Source organism: Natator depressus, chromosome 4 (assembly GCF_965152275.1).
Source record: "Natator depressus isolate rNatDep1 chromosome 4, rNatDep2.hap1, whole genome shotgun sequence".
Taxonomy (NCBI): domain Eukaryota; kingdom Metazoa; phylum Chordata; order Testudines; family Cheloniidae; genus Natator; species Natator depressus.
This window is the reverse complement of record NC_134237.1, coordinates 116,972,753-116,989,521: the sequence shown is the minus strand read 5'-3', so window position 1 is coordinate 116,989,521 and position 16,769 is coordinate 116,972,753. Positions and strand designations below refer to the sequence as shown.

At 41.5% G+C, this 16,769-nt stretch overlaps 1 protein-coding gene across 3 annotated transcripts in view; it reads right to left on the bottom strand.

The window, feature by feature from the left end:
• Positions 1-16,769, bottom strand: part of TBC1D14 (TBC1 domain family member 14) — a 107,798-nt gene that overhangs the window by 76,564 nt on the left and 14,465 nt on the right. Inside the window, exons 1-2 of one of the 3 annotated variants that reach the window (XM_074951731.1) lie at positions 7,458-7,580; positions 3,970-4,034 (exon numbers count right to left, since the gene is read on the bottom strand). The exons of 1 other annotated variant lie outside the window; for it this stretch is intronic. In XM_074951731.1, coding sequence (XP_074807832.1) covers positions 3,970-4,034; positions 7,458-7,478 — 86 coding nt within the window. In that variant the 5' untranslated portion in view covers positions 7,479-7,580. Of the gene's footprint in view, positions 1-3,969; positions 4,035-6,252; positions 6,517-7,457; positions 7,581-16,769 lie in introns of those variants that run through there. One more of the 3 variants, XM_074951732.1, reaches the window with a different exon arrangement.

Here is a 16,769-nt window from a genome sequence, read left to right as displayed (position 1 = left end):
TTAGGGTACTGGGGCACCTGACTTATGAGGAGAGGCTGAGGGAACTGGGATTATTTAGTCTGAAGAAGAGAAAAGTGAGGGAGGATTTGACAGCATCCTTCAACTACCTGAAGGGGGTTTTCAAAGAGGATGGAGCTAGGCTGTTCTCAGTGGTAGCAGATGACAGCACAAGGAGCAATGGTCTCAAGCTGCAGTGGGGGAGATCCAGAAATAGGCAGTGTGGATATTAGGAAAAAACTATTTCACTAGCAGGGTGGTGAAGCACTGGAATGGGTTACCTAGGGAGGTGGTGGAATGTCCACCCTTAGAGGTTTTTAAGGCCTGGCTTGACAAAGCCCTGGCTGGGATGATTTAGTTGAGGTTGGTCCTGCTTTGAGCAGGGAGTTGGACTCGATGACCTCCTGAGGTCTCTTTCAACTCTAATCTTCTATGATTCTAGTGAAGAATGGTGTGATGAAAATACAATGGCAAACCTAACCTGCTACCATAGGAAACACTCTGTACACTCTGAAAAAGCATAGCCAAAACTTTAGGTAGAGCAAAGATTTTCTTTATAGTCATCATCAGATCTGGAGCCATGGGCAGGGATGTATTTTTCATTAGGCACAGTACCTATGGTTGTTGATATTCTAGGGGCGCCTAAAAATTCAAATGTTGCCGCTCCCGGGTCCTGGCAGGGGCTGGGCCAGGGCCAGCAGAGGGGGGAGATAGCCCCAAGCAGCCCTGCTGGAGCACTCCTCACTCAGCCTGGTTGACAGAGTCACCTCCCAACAGGGAGTGCAGCTGGGGGGCAGGGCTTGGGAGAGTGGGTCTCTGAAGGGGTTTGTGGTGGGGCGGGGGCTCTGGGCAGTGGGGCTCTGTGGGCAGGGAGGCACCTAAAAAGTTAAAGTGGCAGGGTACCACTGCTGCAAGTGGGGTGGGGGGCTCTGAGCCACCACAAGTGGCCGCAGCTCCTGGCCGCTGTAGGTGGCAGGGGAGGCTCTGAGTCCCTGTGCCTGGAAACGCCCAAGATGTAAATCCAGCCCTGGGCTAGGATTTATAACCACAAACTATCTTCATTCCCTCAACCAATTCCAAAACAAAACGTCTTTGATATCAATGAGCTCATGACATACACAGAAAGACCAAAAAGAGCTGAATATATAGCATGGTTAAGAGAAAACTGGGGACAGTCTACAAATATCTGAAGGGTATAAACGCTGTGGAATTAGAAGAATTTAAAATAGCAAACAAGAGGTATAAGAGTATGTAAAATGAAGTTAATAAAACATTTAGGCTATTCACATCATGAAGTGTTCCTGATGTCAAGTTGTATTCGGTTGTGAAAGTCTTGCATAGTCCCCCAAAACAGAATATCACTCGTTACTTGTAGAACTAGACTAGAATGAACACTAGAATAGGTATTGTAGGGAACAAAGCTGCATTGCCTCAAGAAGGCAGACTGGATGACCTGGATGAACAGACCTTTGTACGGTCCGCCCGTTTGTCATTGGACAGGTATATTATATTACAAAAAGCAACCATAATTGACACTGACTGGCATCCTTTGTGGCCACCTCCACAAAATGACAAGAATCTAATATGCTATGAAGCCTAGAGGTGAGTGTACCTCTGAGTTGAGGCACATTCCATTGTAATTATGTCCAAGCTCAAATTCACTACTTTGCAAATGAAATGCTTCCAGGGCCGTGGAATCCTTTTCACAAAGATGGTAGTCATGTGATTCCCACCCCCCCCCTTCCCCTCTCACCCCCCACTGGAGGGTACTAGTACTTGCTATGCTATTTCTCCTTCCTAGTGAGATGTAGAACTACAATCTATTCTTATGCTGAGAGCAAAAAGATAAGCTAGGACAAAAAATGTACAAATAAAGTATTAGTTCTATTCTCTGCTAGGTATTTGCACAAAGAATTGAAGTGTACACAGAAAGGCCAATTCCACACATTTCTCTTGAATCCAACCTAGCAATCACATGTTCTTCCTATTTCAATTTACACAAAAGTATTAATAGAGTCTTTCACAACTCACCACTAGTCCACCACCAAAAATAAACTAACATTACTACTAAAGGGAGCTACGTACAGTAGCAGCATTTTCCTTTAAGTATACACAGAAGCAGGCAAACAGGAATTACAAGGTATAAGAAACAGTAAATCTAGTTTCCATGTTATTGTGGATTTTCAAGTCTAGAAGTAAGAGGACAGTTCTCTTTCAGGTTTGTTTTTGTTGTGAATTTTATTTATTTATCCTGCAGCATTTGCTATTCTATTTCATAGACTGAACCATCTTTTGTAACACAGTTTGTTACACGCTGATTGCTTAAGTCTCATGAGATCCTTCAAGTGTAAGGAACAACTCTACCCAGGCATTTCTCATTAACCTATCACTGTAGTTCATATATGTAATTGTGCAAAATTAAGGTGCAATTTATGTCCAAAAACTATATTCTTCAACTCTCACAGTGAGGTCTGCCTGGCCCAGTGGACACGGTACTGGACTGAGAATCAGGAGACCTGGGTTCTATTCCAGGGTTTGCTGGGTAACTGTGGGCAAGTCACTTCCCTCCCTGTGCCTCAGTTTCCCGATCTGTAAACTGGGATAATATACTGAACTCCCTTGTAAAGCACTTTGAAGTGTACAGACAAAAAGTGGTATATGAGAACTGGGAATTGTTATTATGACCACCATGTTTTTGGAGAAAAAAAGCCAGCTCTGGTCCACACTATGAAATTTAACCATGTCTAAACACAGGGCCAGCATGGGGCACATAGCTAAGGGCTGAAAATGATTTACTACTAGCCACAGGCAAAGAAATCATTATTCAGCACTTCGTCAGCTAACTGCAACTAAACACTAATACAAGATCCGTTGTGTAAATTGTTGTGAGAAATTAGCTGATTTGGTTTATGAACTTTGCATATTGGCCTAATTGGTGACCTCTTCTTTACACCAATCAATATTTGGTCAGACATCCACCTGCACATATACTGTTTGGTACACTAACTGCACCTAGCTGGGTACCTCCTACAGCACTAGAACTTTAAACGAGGTATTTAGAGTTTACATCTTTTTGGTGGGGGCAGAAAAATAGCGGGTCAGTTGGGAAAGAGACCAGCACTCCCTTCTCCAAGCTAAAACGTAACTGTGTAAGTCTGGGGGGAAAAAAAATAGATCAGTACCTGACCAGACAATTCATCTTGTACACCGTGCAATTCTTATTTAGCTCATCAAATAAGATAACTGTGACAAAAAACAAATGAGGAGTCCTTGTGGCACCTTAGAGACTAAAAAATTTGGGCATAAGCTTTTGTGAGGTATAACTTCATCAGATGCATGGAGTGAAAAATACAGTATGCAGGTATAAATACACAGCACACGAAAATGTTGAGAATGGGCCACATCCACCCTAACTGAACTGGCCTCATTAGCACTGACCCCCACTTGGTAGGCAACTCCCATCTTTTCATGTGCTGTATATTTATACCTGCTTACTGTATTTTTCACTCCATGCATCTGATGAAGTGGGTTATAGCCCACAAAAGCTTATGCCCAACTCTAAGGTGCCACAAGGACTTGCTCGTTGTTTTTGCTGATACAGACTAATGCGGCTACCCCTTTCAAACCTAACTGAATCGGTTAATTGAAATTTTGTCTGTATGACTTCCACTGTAAAGTCTTGGGGCAGTGGCCATATCTTCCTCTGCCTGTGCTATGTCAAGGACCCATGCTCAGTTAACTGGAAAGGAAGCTGAAAAAAACATACAACCAGCACCTTAAATTAAGCAAACTGCTTGGATTTCTTTGCGGTTTCTGTCACATGCAAATACTGGTACCTTGTTGGCCTCCAAATCTTGTTGGGTGCCCCCTACTCCCAGTGCGCCCACTCCTCTAACTACAATGCAGTTAGAGACACAAGATAGACAAGGTAATATCTTATTGGACCAACTTCTGTTGAAAAGAGCAGCTTACCCAGAGCTCTTCTTCAGTTCAATGCGGCTGTCATTTGACATAGTGAAGACATGGCTCCATTTTGTCTTGGGTAGAATGGGGGGAGATTAAAAAAAAAAAAAAAATAGTATTTTATCAAACTTCTCCCACATTCTAAGCCCTCCCATTTTAAGTTCTATGTTGAGATTCCAAAACAAGACTCCACATGCAGCAGGCTATACAGCCCTTCATATGACCATCACTCATTAAGCAGCACTAAAATAATTGACGACATTTAAGTCATTAAGATTCAGAGTCAACATGCATTGCAATGAACAAAGGCAGTTCAACTTTGCTCAGAGCTATTGTTTCTAGATGTCCGCAGACAACATGGCATTGGTTCATCCTCTGTTCACGTATGTCTAGGGCTTCACAGCCACAAAGGGCAAGTGACTTTTTCCTCACAATGAAAGTGTACATTCCGGAACACAAAATGTCAGTCTCCAAAAAAAAAAAAAAAAAAAAAAAAAGCGCACCAGATTCCTAAGCCAGCACAAACTGGCCCAAATTAGATGATTTTGTAATATAAGTCACAACCTAACCTTCCTGTAACTGTGATACCGTAGTATCCTAAAGCCTTGGTCTATCCAAGGCTGTGGTTAAACCATGTCACGCTTAGGTCCTAACTACACAGCAAGACAAAAGTGTAAAAGAAAAATCTGCAAAAAAAAAAAAAAAAAATGTTGCAATACTTTTCATCTGGAACTATCGTCTAATCAAGCTTTGTGTCAGGTTTAATTCTAGTACAACCTACGCTAGAAAAATTGCTGCAACGTGGCATTTGGTTGCAACACTAGGTCCTAGCACTTAAAATACTGTTCTGTCCTTGCTATATGGACAAGACCAAATTATTTTACTATTGTTCCCAAATCCTGCAGAGTCCAAGGATCCAACATGATTAGGGAATGTGATTTTCTCCCATTTCCAGTGCTAGATCCAACCACTTGAACTATGCCCGACACTATACTGCTGTAAAACTAAAAGTCTCCATTTGACTCTCCTAGCGCAGGCGGAGCTCTGCAAGTCTCTGAAGAAGGAACCATTACGTCTCCTTCTGTTGTACAACTCAGTAATCCATAATCAAAAGCTTTGCTTTAAGTTTGAGTTACCAGAGCAAAAAGCCCCCAAACATTAATTGTTAGAGAGAGAAACAGGCTTTCCAGATTTGAGCAACTCTGAGGAGTTTTTAGAAAGCTAAATTGAGCAGCCTCACTTCTGAGCCAAGTTCATGCATGAAAAGTTTCAGTCCAAAGGATAAATCAGTGAAAGGGGTCAGCCATGGCTAGTAAAGAGCTACAGATTAAACAAAAATAACTGTACTATGATTTTACAGTCTCTCTCTCACACACACACTTTTGGTGGGGAGGGGGCAGAACCTAGACTTATTTTAAAAATCAAGTTTTCTAACCTCAAATTTCACAGTAGTTTTAAGTCAAGAAATTGATTTGATACCTTACATTAAAAAAAAAAAAAGGGTTGAGGCATCAGAAAATTCATATGCTGCGGTGTCATCTCCATCTACTCCAATGTCTCCTTCACAGCCATTACAGTATGTCAAGTTGATTCACAGTATGGAGTTTAACAGCAATATCTGACATGATGCATCATGTCCGTTGTATCATTAGTACAGAGGAATTAATGTGTCATGGGTTTAATTTGCACCCCTACTAAAAATGTGAAACATAACACGAAACTGCAGCAGCAAGTTATAAAAAAGTTTAAGAGTACAGACAAAGATGACATCACACTGAAAATGGAAAATGAGTCTTTCTGCAGAGTCCCCTGTAAAATGAAGATAACATTCAGCATTCACTTAAGATTTTATAGTGCACACTGAAAAATGTTTTTCATACACCTGGCAATACCAAGACACATGCAGTATTGTGCCCTCCCACAGCTATCTGGAAGTTTTCTAGTATCATTCAACACCAAGAATACCTAATAAATAAATTCCACTGGCACTCTCTCAAAGCTTTTCCAAGTTCACGTGTTTTTTTTAAATTCATACAGAAGAGCATTGTCTGCTGCTTTCAACCTTCCCAAAAAGCCAGGGAATCCCCAGCAGAAAACTTCAGCTGCCACTCTTAGTTGGATAGGTTATATAGCCATTCCATTAGCGTTGTATTGTCCAGGTATTTTCACACTCTGATGTCTTATTTACAGAGTTTAAAAATCATAAAAAAAATATATTACTGAAGTTGAACTGCTACCTTAAGTGAATAGTCACTTTCCAATTAAAAAAACAAAAAAATCCTGTATACAAACCTGTCCATTAAGAGGAGTACAGAAGGTGCTGCCATAGTTTCTGCTGCTAATTTAATCCAGATTTGAAAATCAGTTGCAAGGGTCCTCGAAATGTGTCTGAATCCTTTCACAGTCAAATCCACACAGCTAAAGATTTAATGTTCTACACCTTCACAGAATGCCGTCAGAGTCAAGGAACGCTACCTCTCAGTAATTGCCACTGTGTCAACAGGAAAAAGGAAGGACTCCCACACTGTGTATTCATCAGAGGGTGGGGAAAAGCAGAAAGTCAGGTAGGTAGACACCTTTTGAAATCTGCTGTATCCAAACTCAAATTACAGTCTCCCTTCTGGCCACGTGTACAGTATTGTATCCATAGTTGTAATTCTTAGAAATAAAATCTTATAAAAAATGAAATTTGCTAATTTGGCAGCTAAATCAAAGGTGTACATAGGATGTTTTAATCACAGCATATCTGAGATTTAGTCATATAGATTATAAACATACATAGAGTGATACTTGTTAACCCCCTGCTTTCAAACTTCCACATGCCTTTCGTCAAGTTGTACTCTCTTACCAGTGACATGGTCCTCAAAACTATTAAACATTAAAACAGGAATTAGTCATGGGCTAGGAGGGATCAGAGTCCTGGAACAATTTGTACGGTGGGGGTGCTGAAAGCCACTGAACCAAACTGTAAGCCCTGTATGTAATGGAAACCACTTCGAGACAGAGGGTGTGGCAGCACCCCAAACACCTGTAGTTCCAGCACCTAAGGGAGGGATTGTGCTTTGGCTGCTTTTGGAAAGGTCACCAATATGGAAATCATGCTGTGACCCAAGAACCTCCTAATGCCAACTGGCAGAGGTCACAGAGGGTGCAATGTGTTTTACAGGGATCCCCTGGGTCAGTTATATGCATAATACTTCACTAGAGGGCGGAATATCAAGTCAAAATTGAGAGCCAGTAAACCCCCTCCCCCCCCCCCCCCCAAAACACACATACCAACTGGTCACCATAAACATTGTGAAATATATGTAAGGAGAACACTGAAAGAGTTACGTACCTATACTACAAATTACTTTACTACGGTCTGCAAGTTAAAGCAGGTCACTAGAAGGTGACAAACATGTTATTTTCAGACAGGCAGGAGACGCTTGTCTGACTGGGTATACACAAATTGAGTATTATATACTTCACAAGGGCATGGATCTCTTGACGATTACCTGCTCTGAAGCACCTGGCATTGGCCACTGTCGGAAGATAGGATACTGGGCTAGATGGACCTTCAGTCTGACCCAGTACAGCCGTTCTTATGTTCTTACAATGGTGTCATAAATATAAAGGGAAGGCTAACCACCTTTAAATCCCTTCTGGTCAGAGGAAAAAACCCTTTCACCTGTAAAGAGTTAAGAAGCTAAAGATAACCTCACTGGCACCTGACCAAAATGACCAATGAGGAGACAAGATACTTTCAAAGCTGGCAGGGAGGGGGCGGGGACAAAGGGGTGTGTGTGGTGTGGTTTTTGCCCGGACCAGAGCAGGAATGTAGGTTAGAACTCCTGTTAAGAGCTAATAAGCAATCTAGTTAGATATAAGTTAGATTCTGTTTTGTTTAAATGGCTGATGAAATAAGTTGTGCTGAATGGAAAGTATATTCCTGTTTTTGTGCCTTTTTGTAACTTAAGGTTTTGCCTAGAGGGATTCTCTATGTTTTGAATCGGATTACCCTATAAGGTATTTGCCATCCTGATTTTACAGAGGTGATTCTTTCACTTTTTCTTCAATTAAAATTCTTCTTTTAAGAACCTGATTGCTTTTTCATTGTTCTTAAGATCCAAGGGTTTGGGTCTGTGTTCACCTATGCAAATTGGTGAGGATTTTTATCAAGCCTTCCCCAGGAAAGGGGGTGTAGGGTTTGGGAGGATTCTCGGGGGGGGGAGACATTTCCAAGCAGGCTCTTTCCCTGTTATATATTTGTTAGACGCTTGGTGGTGGCAGCAATAAAGTCCAAGGGCAAAAGGTAAAATAGTTTGTACCTTGGGGAAGTTTTAACCTAAGCTGGTAAAAATAAGTTTAGGGGGTTTTTCATGCAGGTCCCCACATCTGTACCCTAGAGTTCAGAGTGGGAAAGGAACCTTGACAAATGGATACCTGTTTACATACTAAACCAACAGTTAATCAAGATTAAAAAATTAACAAGAGACCCCAAAACCTGCAGGAAGGAATACTTTTTCTGGTAGAAGTACTTGACTTTAAATGTACCCTGTCAATCTATAGGTTCTTTTAGCAATCAGCATAGATAATTATACAGCCTTCATTATAAAACTGCTAACTGGCAACAGGGAAAGTGGGGTCTGAGGACACATATACACAAACTCCATTGGGTGAATAGGCCCAGAATTGAGATGCTTGACACACAGCACAACAGGCTCTTCCCTCCTTCCAGAATCACTGCTGGAGAGGTTACAGTGTTAGGGCTTGTCTTCACTGTGGGGGAGGAGGAGAAGGAGGAGGAGGAGAGGGGTAAATCGACCTATTCTATGCTACTCCAGCTACGTGAATAACTAGTCCTGCTAAAAATCAATCCCTGGCTGCATCAATTGCAGTAGCATTGATCTCCCCGTAGCAAAGACCAGCCCTAAGTTAAGACAGGCCTTGACACTTTGAGGCAATACTTCTTTCATAATGGCCTAGATTACAAGATTTAACAAGTTCTATCCATATTAAGCAGGAAAAAAAAAATTGTATAATCAACATCCAGATAGAGATTAATATTTTATACAAGAAATATTCATGTTTTTTCTTACACCTCCTATACCACCAATCTCAAGATTGATTCAGTAGCACTCAAAAGTATCCTGTTCCAGACACAGATCTTTAATTATCCACTGCATTCTTATTGCAGGAGTTGTAATGCAACCATCCCCTTTACTTTCTCTCCAGACCATTTTTGTCTTAGCCTTTATTACGTCACTTAGGGCAGAAAAACTCCAACTGTACTTTTGCACCTCAATTTTGATCATTATCAAACCGAAAAATATATATGGGAGCTAAAAATAAAGTACTATGGTAATTAAAGAATGGTTTAAAAAAGTTCATTTATTATGAAAGCTCTCACTCAATATCCAATTATTTAATCTATTTGCACCATGCACAATGTGTTTTGCAGAATCAGAGCCATTAAGGGAACGCAGAACAGGGTAGACATTAAGTAGGACTCTTGAAGGTCAAAGTAATGTTGCTGTTATAATTTCTGCACACTGTAATAATAGTCCACAGTGGACATTACTGATAAGGAAGTCGGATGGAGATTAGCTGGTATTTTAATTATAGATGGTCAGAAATATACCAGTCATGTGACAGGAACTGTGCAGATAGCTCAACTAAGTTGATTTAAAAAAAAAAAAAAAAAAGCTATTAGCCACCACAGTCTGAACCAGGGTAACCACCCAAGCTACAAAAAATTGCTGCAAGCTCCTTGACATCGCCACCCCCAGACTGAAAGAGCGTACTTCACATTGGCAGCGTAGACATAGCCAAGTTTTTTCACCAAAAGTTATACCACCTTTATTAAAGCGATTTAATTAAAACTTATGTTGCATGTCCACACTAGCTCTTGTGTCGCTGGCACACATGAACACTAGCAGCTCTTGCAATGACAAAGAGCAGTGCACTGTGGTGCTATCCCACCATGCAACTGGCCGCAGGGAGCTTTGGGAAGGGGTTGCAATGCCTCATGGGGCAGGTACAGTGTCAACACGATTCATCCTACTAGATTGCCAGCCACTTTTCAACTGAAGCATGTGAGTGTGAGAGAGAGAGAGAGAGAGAGAGAGACAGACAGCATGTGTGTATGGGGAAGATACAGACAGTGTGTGTCAGCATCTCACAAGTTCAGAGAGCTGCCTAAAGCAACCTGTCCTAAGGCAGGGGGAGGGGGAAACCCTGACATCAACCCCGCCCCTTCCTCCCTGGCTCTGCACAGCACAAAGTCTCTCTCTCTCTCTCTCACACACACACACACACACACACACACACACCACTGCCTGCCTGCGCTTTGGTAGTGTGGGAGACAGCAGGAGCATTCCATGTTAATGATTTACTCTGTGTGTCCCAGAGCAAAGCAGCACAGCACCCTGGCTGTCAGAACGGAGCAAGCAAGGTGTTTACACTGGCCCTTTGGTGATAAAACCTTTGCGCAAAAAGTCAATCACTCTCGTGGAGGTGGTTTTATTCCAGTGCTGCAACTGAGGAGTTTCATTGCAAAAAAAGTGACTTGGCCGCACGTACACCTCTGCTGTTTCATTGCCAAAAGACAGCTTTTGGCAAAAAAAAAAAAAAAACTTGCCAGTGTAGACGAAGCCACTGCGTGTAGGTGTTGAGCTCGAGGAGTTTCCTCTGCACATTCAATGTTCAATGCCTTCTGCACTATTCACATTGAGCTACAGAAAAGAAAAAAGGAAAACAAAAAGGTAACACCTCTAACTAATGGAAATGCTTATTCTACCTAAATTTTTAAGTATTTAAAAGATAGAAGAAATAATGAAATTTGTATCCTACAATGGTCTGAGAAAAGACGACAACAACTGTCCATCAGTCCAGATTGTACCCTGGGTAATGTCACAGAAGCATCCTGGGACAATAGGTTAGCTGATGCCCAAGGAACAAACTTGAGAGAAGATTCAAGGAGACATGGGAAGCTTTTGGCAAGAAAGAGGAAGAGATGGGCATGCTTTCCTAGCTAGGGAATTCATTCAATTGGTGGGCCAGCCGCGAGCAGAGAGTTAGCTGATCTAGAAAGGCTCTCCGATTCTGAAAAGAAGCTATAAGCTGCAAGACAAGGATCCCAAACATGCCAGAGGACTCTGCAGAAGCCCAGAGAATGTTCCAGAGTGGTGAGGAACCCAGAGGCAGGCTAACGCATATAGGTGTGTACACTGTTTTGTATACATTTGTATTTCTCTTGCTACCTAAGCAAAGGGCAGTGGCATTTCAGAATCCTGGGTAAAAGTCCATCCACGTGTCTGTTTGCTTTCACTATTGCATGCCCACAAATAGGTAAACTGGAAGGCTCACACCCTTTGGTAGTATTCAATGGGAAATATTCAAAAGCTGCTGGGGAGGAGACATTCGTTTCAGGGTATAGAATCTCCACTGCAACCAGGGTGTCAGACATGAGGGCCACACCTGGTGTGCATGCCTACTGGTCCAAAGCCAATGACAGTGCCTAAAACTCTGTACAGCTCCAGCAAGTTAAGAGCATGTACGATTCAGCATTTGGATCCCATCACAACAGTGGGAGCTCAACCAGATCTGACAACAGGCACATACTCAACTTCAACTTAGAAAATGATTTAGCAACTCCATTAGGTAAACAGCAGAAGACATTTCCACATCCTGACCACTTAACATTACCCTGGAGAAAGAATCCTTTGTTTATCATCATGACTTGCCACTCAAATACTCTGATTTATCAAATTCAATAAATGGTCCCATAAAGGACACTCCAAAGTTTAAGTTCATTGTACGGACGAGTAGTAAAGGACACATGGATGCAACAATAAAAGTAGGAAATTTAGTTTGACATTAGATTCCTTTTTCTTACACAAATAGTATCTGCTCCTACCACAAAGCACTTTCTATATAAAAGGGTAGCCTATTTTACAAATGCAATAAGACAATATGTGAAGCCTAGAGGTCATGAATGTTTCCATTAGAGGACTTTAAGAAGTTTGATAATAAAGGACACCTTGAAAGTAATCAGTCCATTACTACTTTTGTCATACCAACTGACCTTGGAGATAAAAATAAATGAAGCTGAGTTACATGTCTGGTTCTCACAAGTTACAAGCAAAATGCTAAAAACATCCAAATTCATTAGCTTTGGAATTCTTCCAGAATAAATCCTTAAACATTTTACTTGAAAACCCAGGCAACATAGCTGGTTTTGCTAGCCATAGTAAATGCTGGGGATGCTGACAACCAGCAGCTAATCCGTCCCCAAAATTTTAAAGAAATAGGAACTATATATTCCAGTGTTTTCCCAGCACTCCATACAAAGATATGATCCTCTATAAAGTCTGCATACTGGACATGGCGGAAGAACCAAATCTTTAGAAAACACCAAGAAATGAATATTAAAGTCTTAATTTGGAAATGTATAATTAGAAAGTGAAGAGTCTAGTGTACACACCTCCATATATTGAGACTAGAGGTATTGCAAACTAATAAAAGGAGAGCCTGACAAGGGAGACCTGTGGGAGGGAAATATATTAAAATCTGATGCTGCAAATGCATTATATGTAGGGTTACCAACCCTCTGGGATTGGCCTGGAGTCTCTAGGAATTAAAAATTATGTCATGTGAAGAAACCCCCAGGAATACATCCAACTAAAATTGGCAACCGTTATATGTGGTTCTGATGCAACATCCCCTTTATATATTTGCAGCTAATATACACTGACTTCCTGACCATGTGTGATGCCTTTTGTCAATATCCCCCTCTCATTAAAAAAAAATAAAAATAAAAAAAATGTATATTTTTCCTTTCCTGTGACCTGATGTTAATTATTGTACTAAACAGCTCACTCACCATATTGTATTTTTGAACTTTTCCTGAAAGAAAATATTTAAGAATCTCAGAAACATAACTGAAAGAGTGCACAAATTTCATGTACCAGAAAGAATAAAAACATCCACAAGGAACTAGAGGCATTTCAACCATCCTGTTCAATTTATTTATGCTGGTAACTAATTAAAATACAGTTTCTTGCCAGCAGAAGGATTTAGATGGAGCACCTTTCTCCCTACCCCTCCCAAAGTAGCCTCTCAAATGAGATTTAGTAAGAAGCTGGAAAATAAAACAATTCAAATTAGATGTACAATTGTCTAAAATCTACATAGGAAGGGCACGAATTAAAGTTAATTGATCGTTTCACTTCAGCATCTAGTGGCCAATAGGCCACAGGACAAAGGTCATACTTTTGTCTAGCAATTTAACAATAAGCACATAATTAATATTTCAAACGAACTTCCACCCACTTTCAGCAATCTTTATCAAAGGTAAGTATTAATACATAATTGCAATGCAACTTTGCAAGAAAAAAAAAAGACTTGCTTAAAATAGTGAACAGGATTTTAAGTTATTCAAGTTTTGGTTTTTTTTTTTTGGTTCTGTGATAAACACTGGGGGAGGGGACAACTATGGAAAAGGATTGCCCTTTTATTCTTGTTTGAACTAGCTTGCAGTAATCCAGACCTTAACACAAGAATACAGATCACTAGTTTGCTCAAGAAAGGTTTTAAAATGAATAGGCCTAAGATGAAATATCAATCCTGATATCAAGTTCCCCAGTCCATTACTCTATTTTAAATATTGCCAATTTTAGTCACTCCCCTGTTACAGGATCAACAGGTCTCAGCAGATCCTCCCCACAACAAACAGCAGATAAGGATAGGGAGCCCTAGAGCCCAGCAGAGCCAACCTTTGCTTCATTGCCATTAAAGGTTAAATTTCTGGAATTCAGAATTTCAACCTTTGGAGCCCTCCAGCTGCAATTAATTAACTTTGTGGATATTTATAGGGTTTTTTTTTTTTTTTTTAACACTAATTCTCCCTCACATTGCCTCCTGTTCCTATCCTCCTCCATGACTTCACCCTTAGTTCCTCTATTCATCTTCTTACCCCCCCCCCGATGTTCCAGCAGCTCTCTATAATAAAATATATATTCATTTAAAGATAGAACAGGCACAGGAAAGATACGGTTTGAACATTCCAGCTGTGCATACTGTTAAACTGTCTAATTGCAAAACTCTTACAACCATTATCCTCCTGCTTCTTCCCTCCTCTTGTCCTTCACGTCTTGTCTCAAACTAGGTTGTAAATACTGTAGAGCAGGGACTGTTTTCTGCTACATTTATACTGTCCTTAGTACCAGTCCTGATTGGGGTCTCTAGGCACTACTGGAAATATAAATGAGTAAGGGAAAGATTAAAGGAGATAAAGGCCATTTGTTTAGTGATTTTTGTATGCTTTATCAACAATTTAGTTCTAAAGCGTTTTAATAAAATTTAGTATTTTTACTCTGTCACAACAGTGTACCAATAACAAAAAAGACCTAAGAATGTACTGGGTGCAGGAAAGCCTCAATTTCCCACCCTCTCCCCCCACTATCTATCTGATGGCTGCTGGTTTGATTTTTTTCAATGTTTCCAAAGAGAGAAAGAGAATATTAGGTTTCCCGACCAGCCTCCATACCAGAAAAAGCACATATATGAAGAGCTAGGAATTCGCTAATTATAACCTGTGCACGATCACAAAGGTTTTGAAGTAACCAGTATAAAGAGTCATCCTACGTACTTGGAGGAGGTCTGGGGCTAGGCAACATCCTACACAAAACAGCTAGGTGTGTTACTCTGAGTAGGAGTGAGAGTCCATAAGCATTTCTTTATCAAAAAGACACTGAGTAGGATTTCAGCCTGGAACCTCAGACTTCTAGGAAAGTCCTCAGGCCAGCCTCCAGAATCTCAGTGTTTTTAACACAGACACACCTGTTAATGTCCCAAGCTTCTTGTGTGCAGTGATCACAACCAGTGTTCCCTCTAATTTTTGTTGCGATGGGGGTGGTGCAAAGGGGTGTGGAGTATGGGAGGGGGGATCAGGGCTGGGGCAGAGGGTTGGGGTGCGGGGGGAAGGAGAGGGTGAAAGCTCTGGGTTGGGGCCAGGGATGAGGGGTTTGGGGTACAGGCAGCCTCGGGGCTATGGTGGGGAGGACTCCCCCCAGTTCTCTCCCTGCAGCAGCACCTGGGCTGGGGGGAGGACGCGTCTCCCCACCACAGCAGCTCCGGGGCTGGGGCCACGGGATAGGTGCCCCTCCACCAGCCATGGCAGGTGCTGGGCTCGGTTGGGGGAGGGGTGCCCCAGCTGCGGCAGGTCCAGGGCTGGGCTCGGTTGGGGGAGGGGGAGGGGCACCCCTTCCGCAGCCACAGCAGGTCCCGGCCAGACGCGTTCCCTGAGAGCCTGCACAGCACTTAATAGGCTACTGCGCAGCTACACATCTCATAGGGAACTGAGGTCACAACCCTGAAAATGGATAAAAGATCAGAGGTAAAATAGCGAGATAGCTCATCTCCAAGAGCTCACACCAAGACCTTTTGACTCTTCGAGCCCCACGGTTATCAGAATTCAATTAAAATAGTGGCATGATTGCATTACCAGTATTTCTCAAAATGGGAGAGGACCATGTTTACATGGGACGGGGGAGAGAAGTGGGGGGGAGAACCAGCAAAGGGGACAGATAACAGAAAGATCTTTGATTTTCCAGTTTCCCCTCTCCTGGCAGGCATAAGTGCATAAAACCACATTTCCATAATGTTATCAGGGAAAAATAAGGCCTTTTTACTCCTAAAACCATGCCACCTTTCCAATTACGTCAGTACAACAAAGAGAGATTACAGGATATTCTCTTTACATTGTTTCAAAACAGCAAGAGACAGCTTTAAAAAGGGTTTTCACTAATTAGCACAGTGGACTTTTCCATTAGATCTAATATATCCTTAGTTCCACACAAAGCCAATCATCCCAATATACTTGAAATAATCTAATAGTTTCAGTGTTTAGTCCAAAGTGTCAATCATTACTCTCATTCCCAAACCCTCTATTAACAGACCAATCTACATTCCTTCCTGATTGCCAATTAGAGCTATTCTTTTTCAGGTGGCCAAAACCAGATATTTTGCACTGGGAATAATAAAAGGAGCATAAGTATGCCCTCTCTCCTTTCTCTAGGATTATAAGGACAATGACCCAAGTAAAGCAGTAAGAGACCACAGTCATAAACGTAAAAAGAAAAGGAGTACTTGTGGCACCTTAGAGACTAACATTTATTTGAGCATAAGCTTTCGTGAGCTACAGCTCACTTCATCGGATGCATTCAGTGGAAAATACAGTGGCGAGAATTATATACACAGAGAACATGAAACAATGGGTGTTACCATACACACTGTAACGAGAGTGATCACTTAAGGTGAGCTATTACAAGCAGGGGACACCATCATAGGGCCTAATCACATGAGCCACACTATCAGAGTGATATATGCCATCATGTGCCAGCAATGCCCCTCTGCCATGTACATTGGTCAAACTGGACAGTCTCTACGTAAAAGAGTAAATGGACACAAATCAGAGGTCAAGAATTATTCATAAACCAGTCGGAGAACACTTCACTCTCTCTGGTCACGCGATTACAGACATGAAAGTCGCTATTTTACAACAAAAAAACTTCAAATCCAGACTCCAGCGAGAAACTGCCGAATTGGAATTCATTTGCAAATTGGATCCAATTAACTTAGGCTTGAAGAGAGACTGGGAGTGGCTTAGTCATTATGCAAGGTAGCCTATTTCCCCTTGTTTTTTCCTCCCCCCCCCCCAAACGTTCTTGTTAAACCCTGGATTTGTGTTGGAAATGGCCCACCTTGATTATCATACACATTGTAAGGAGAGTGATCACTTTAGATAAGCTATTACCAGCAGGAGA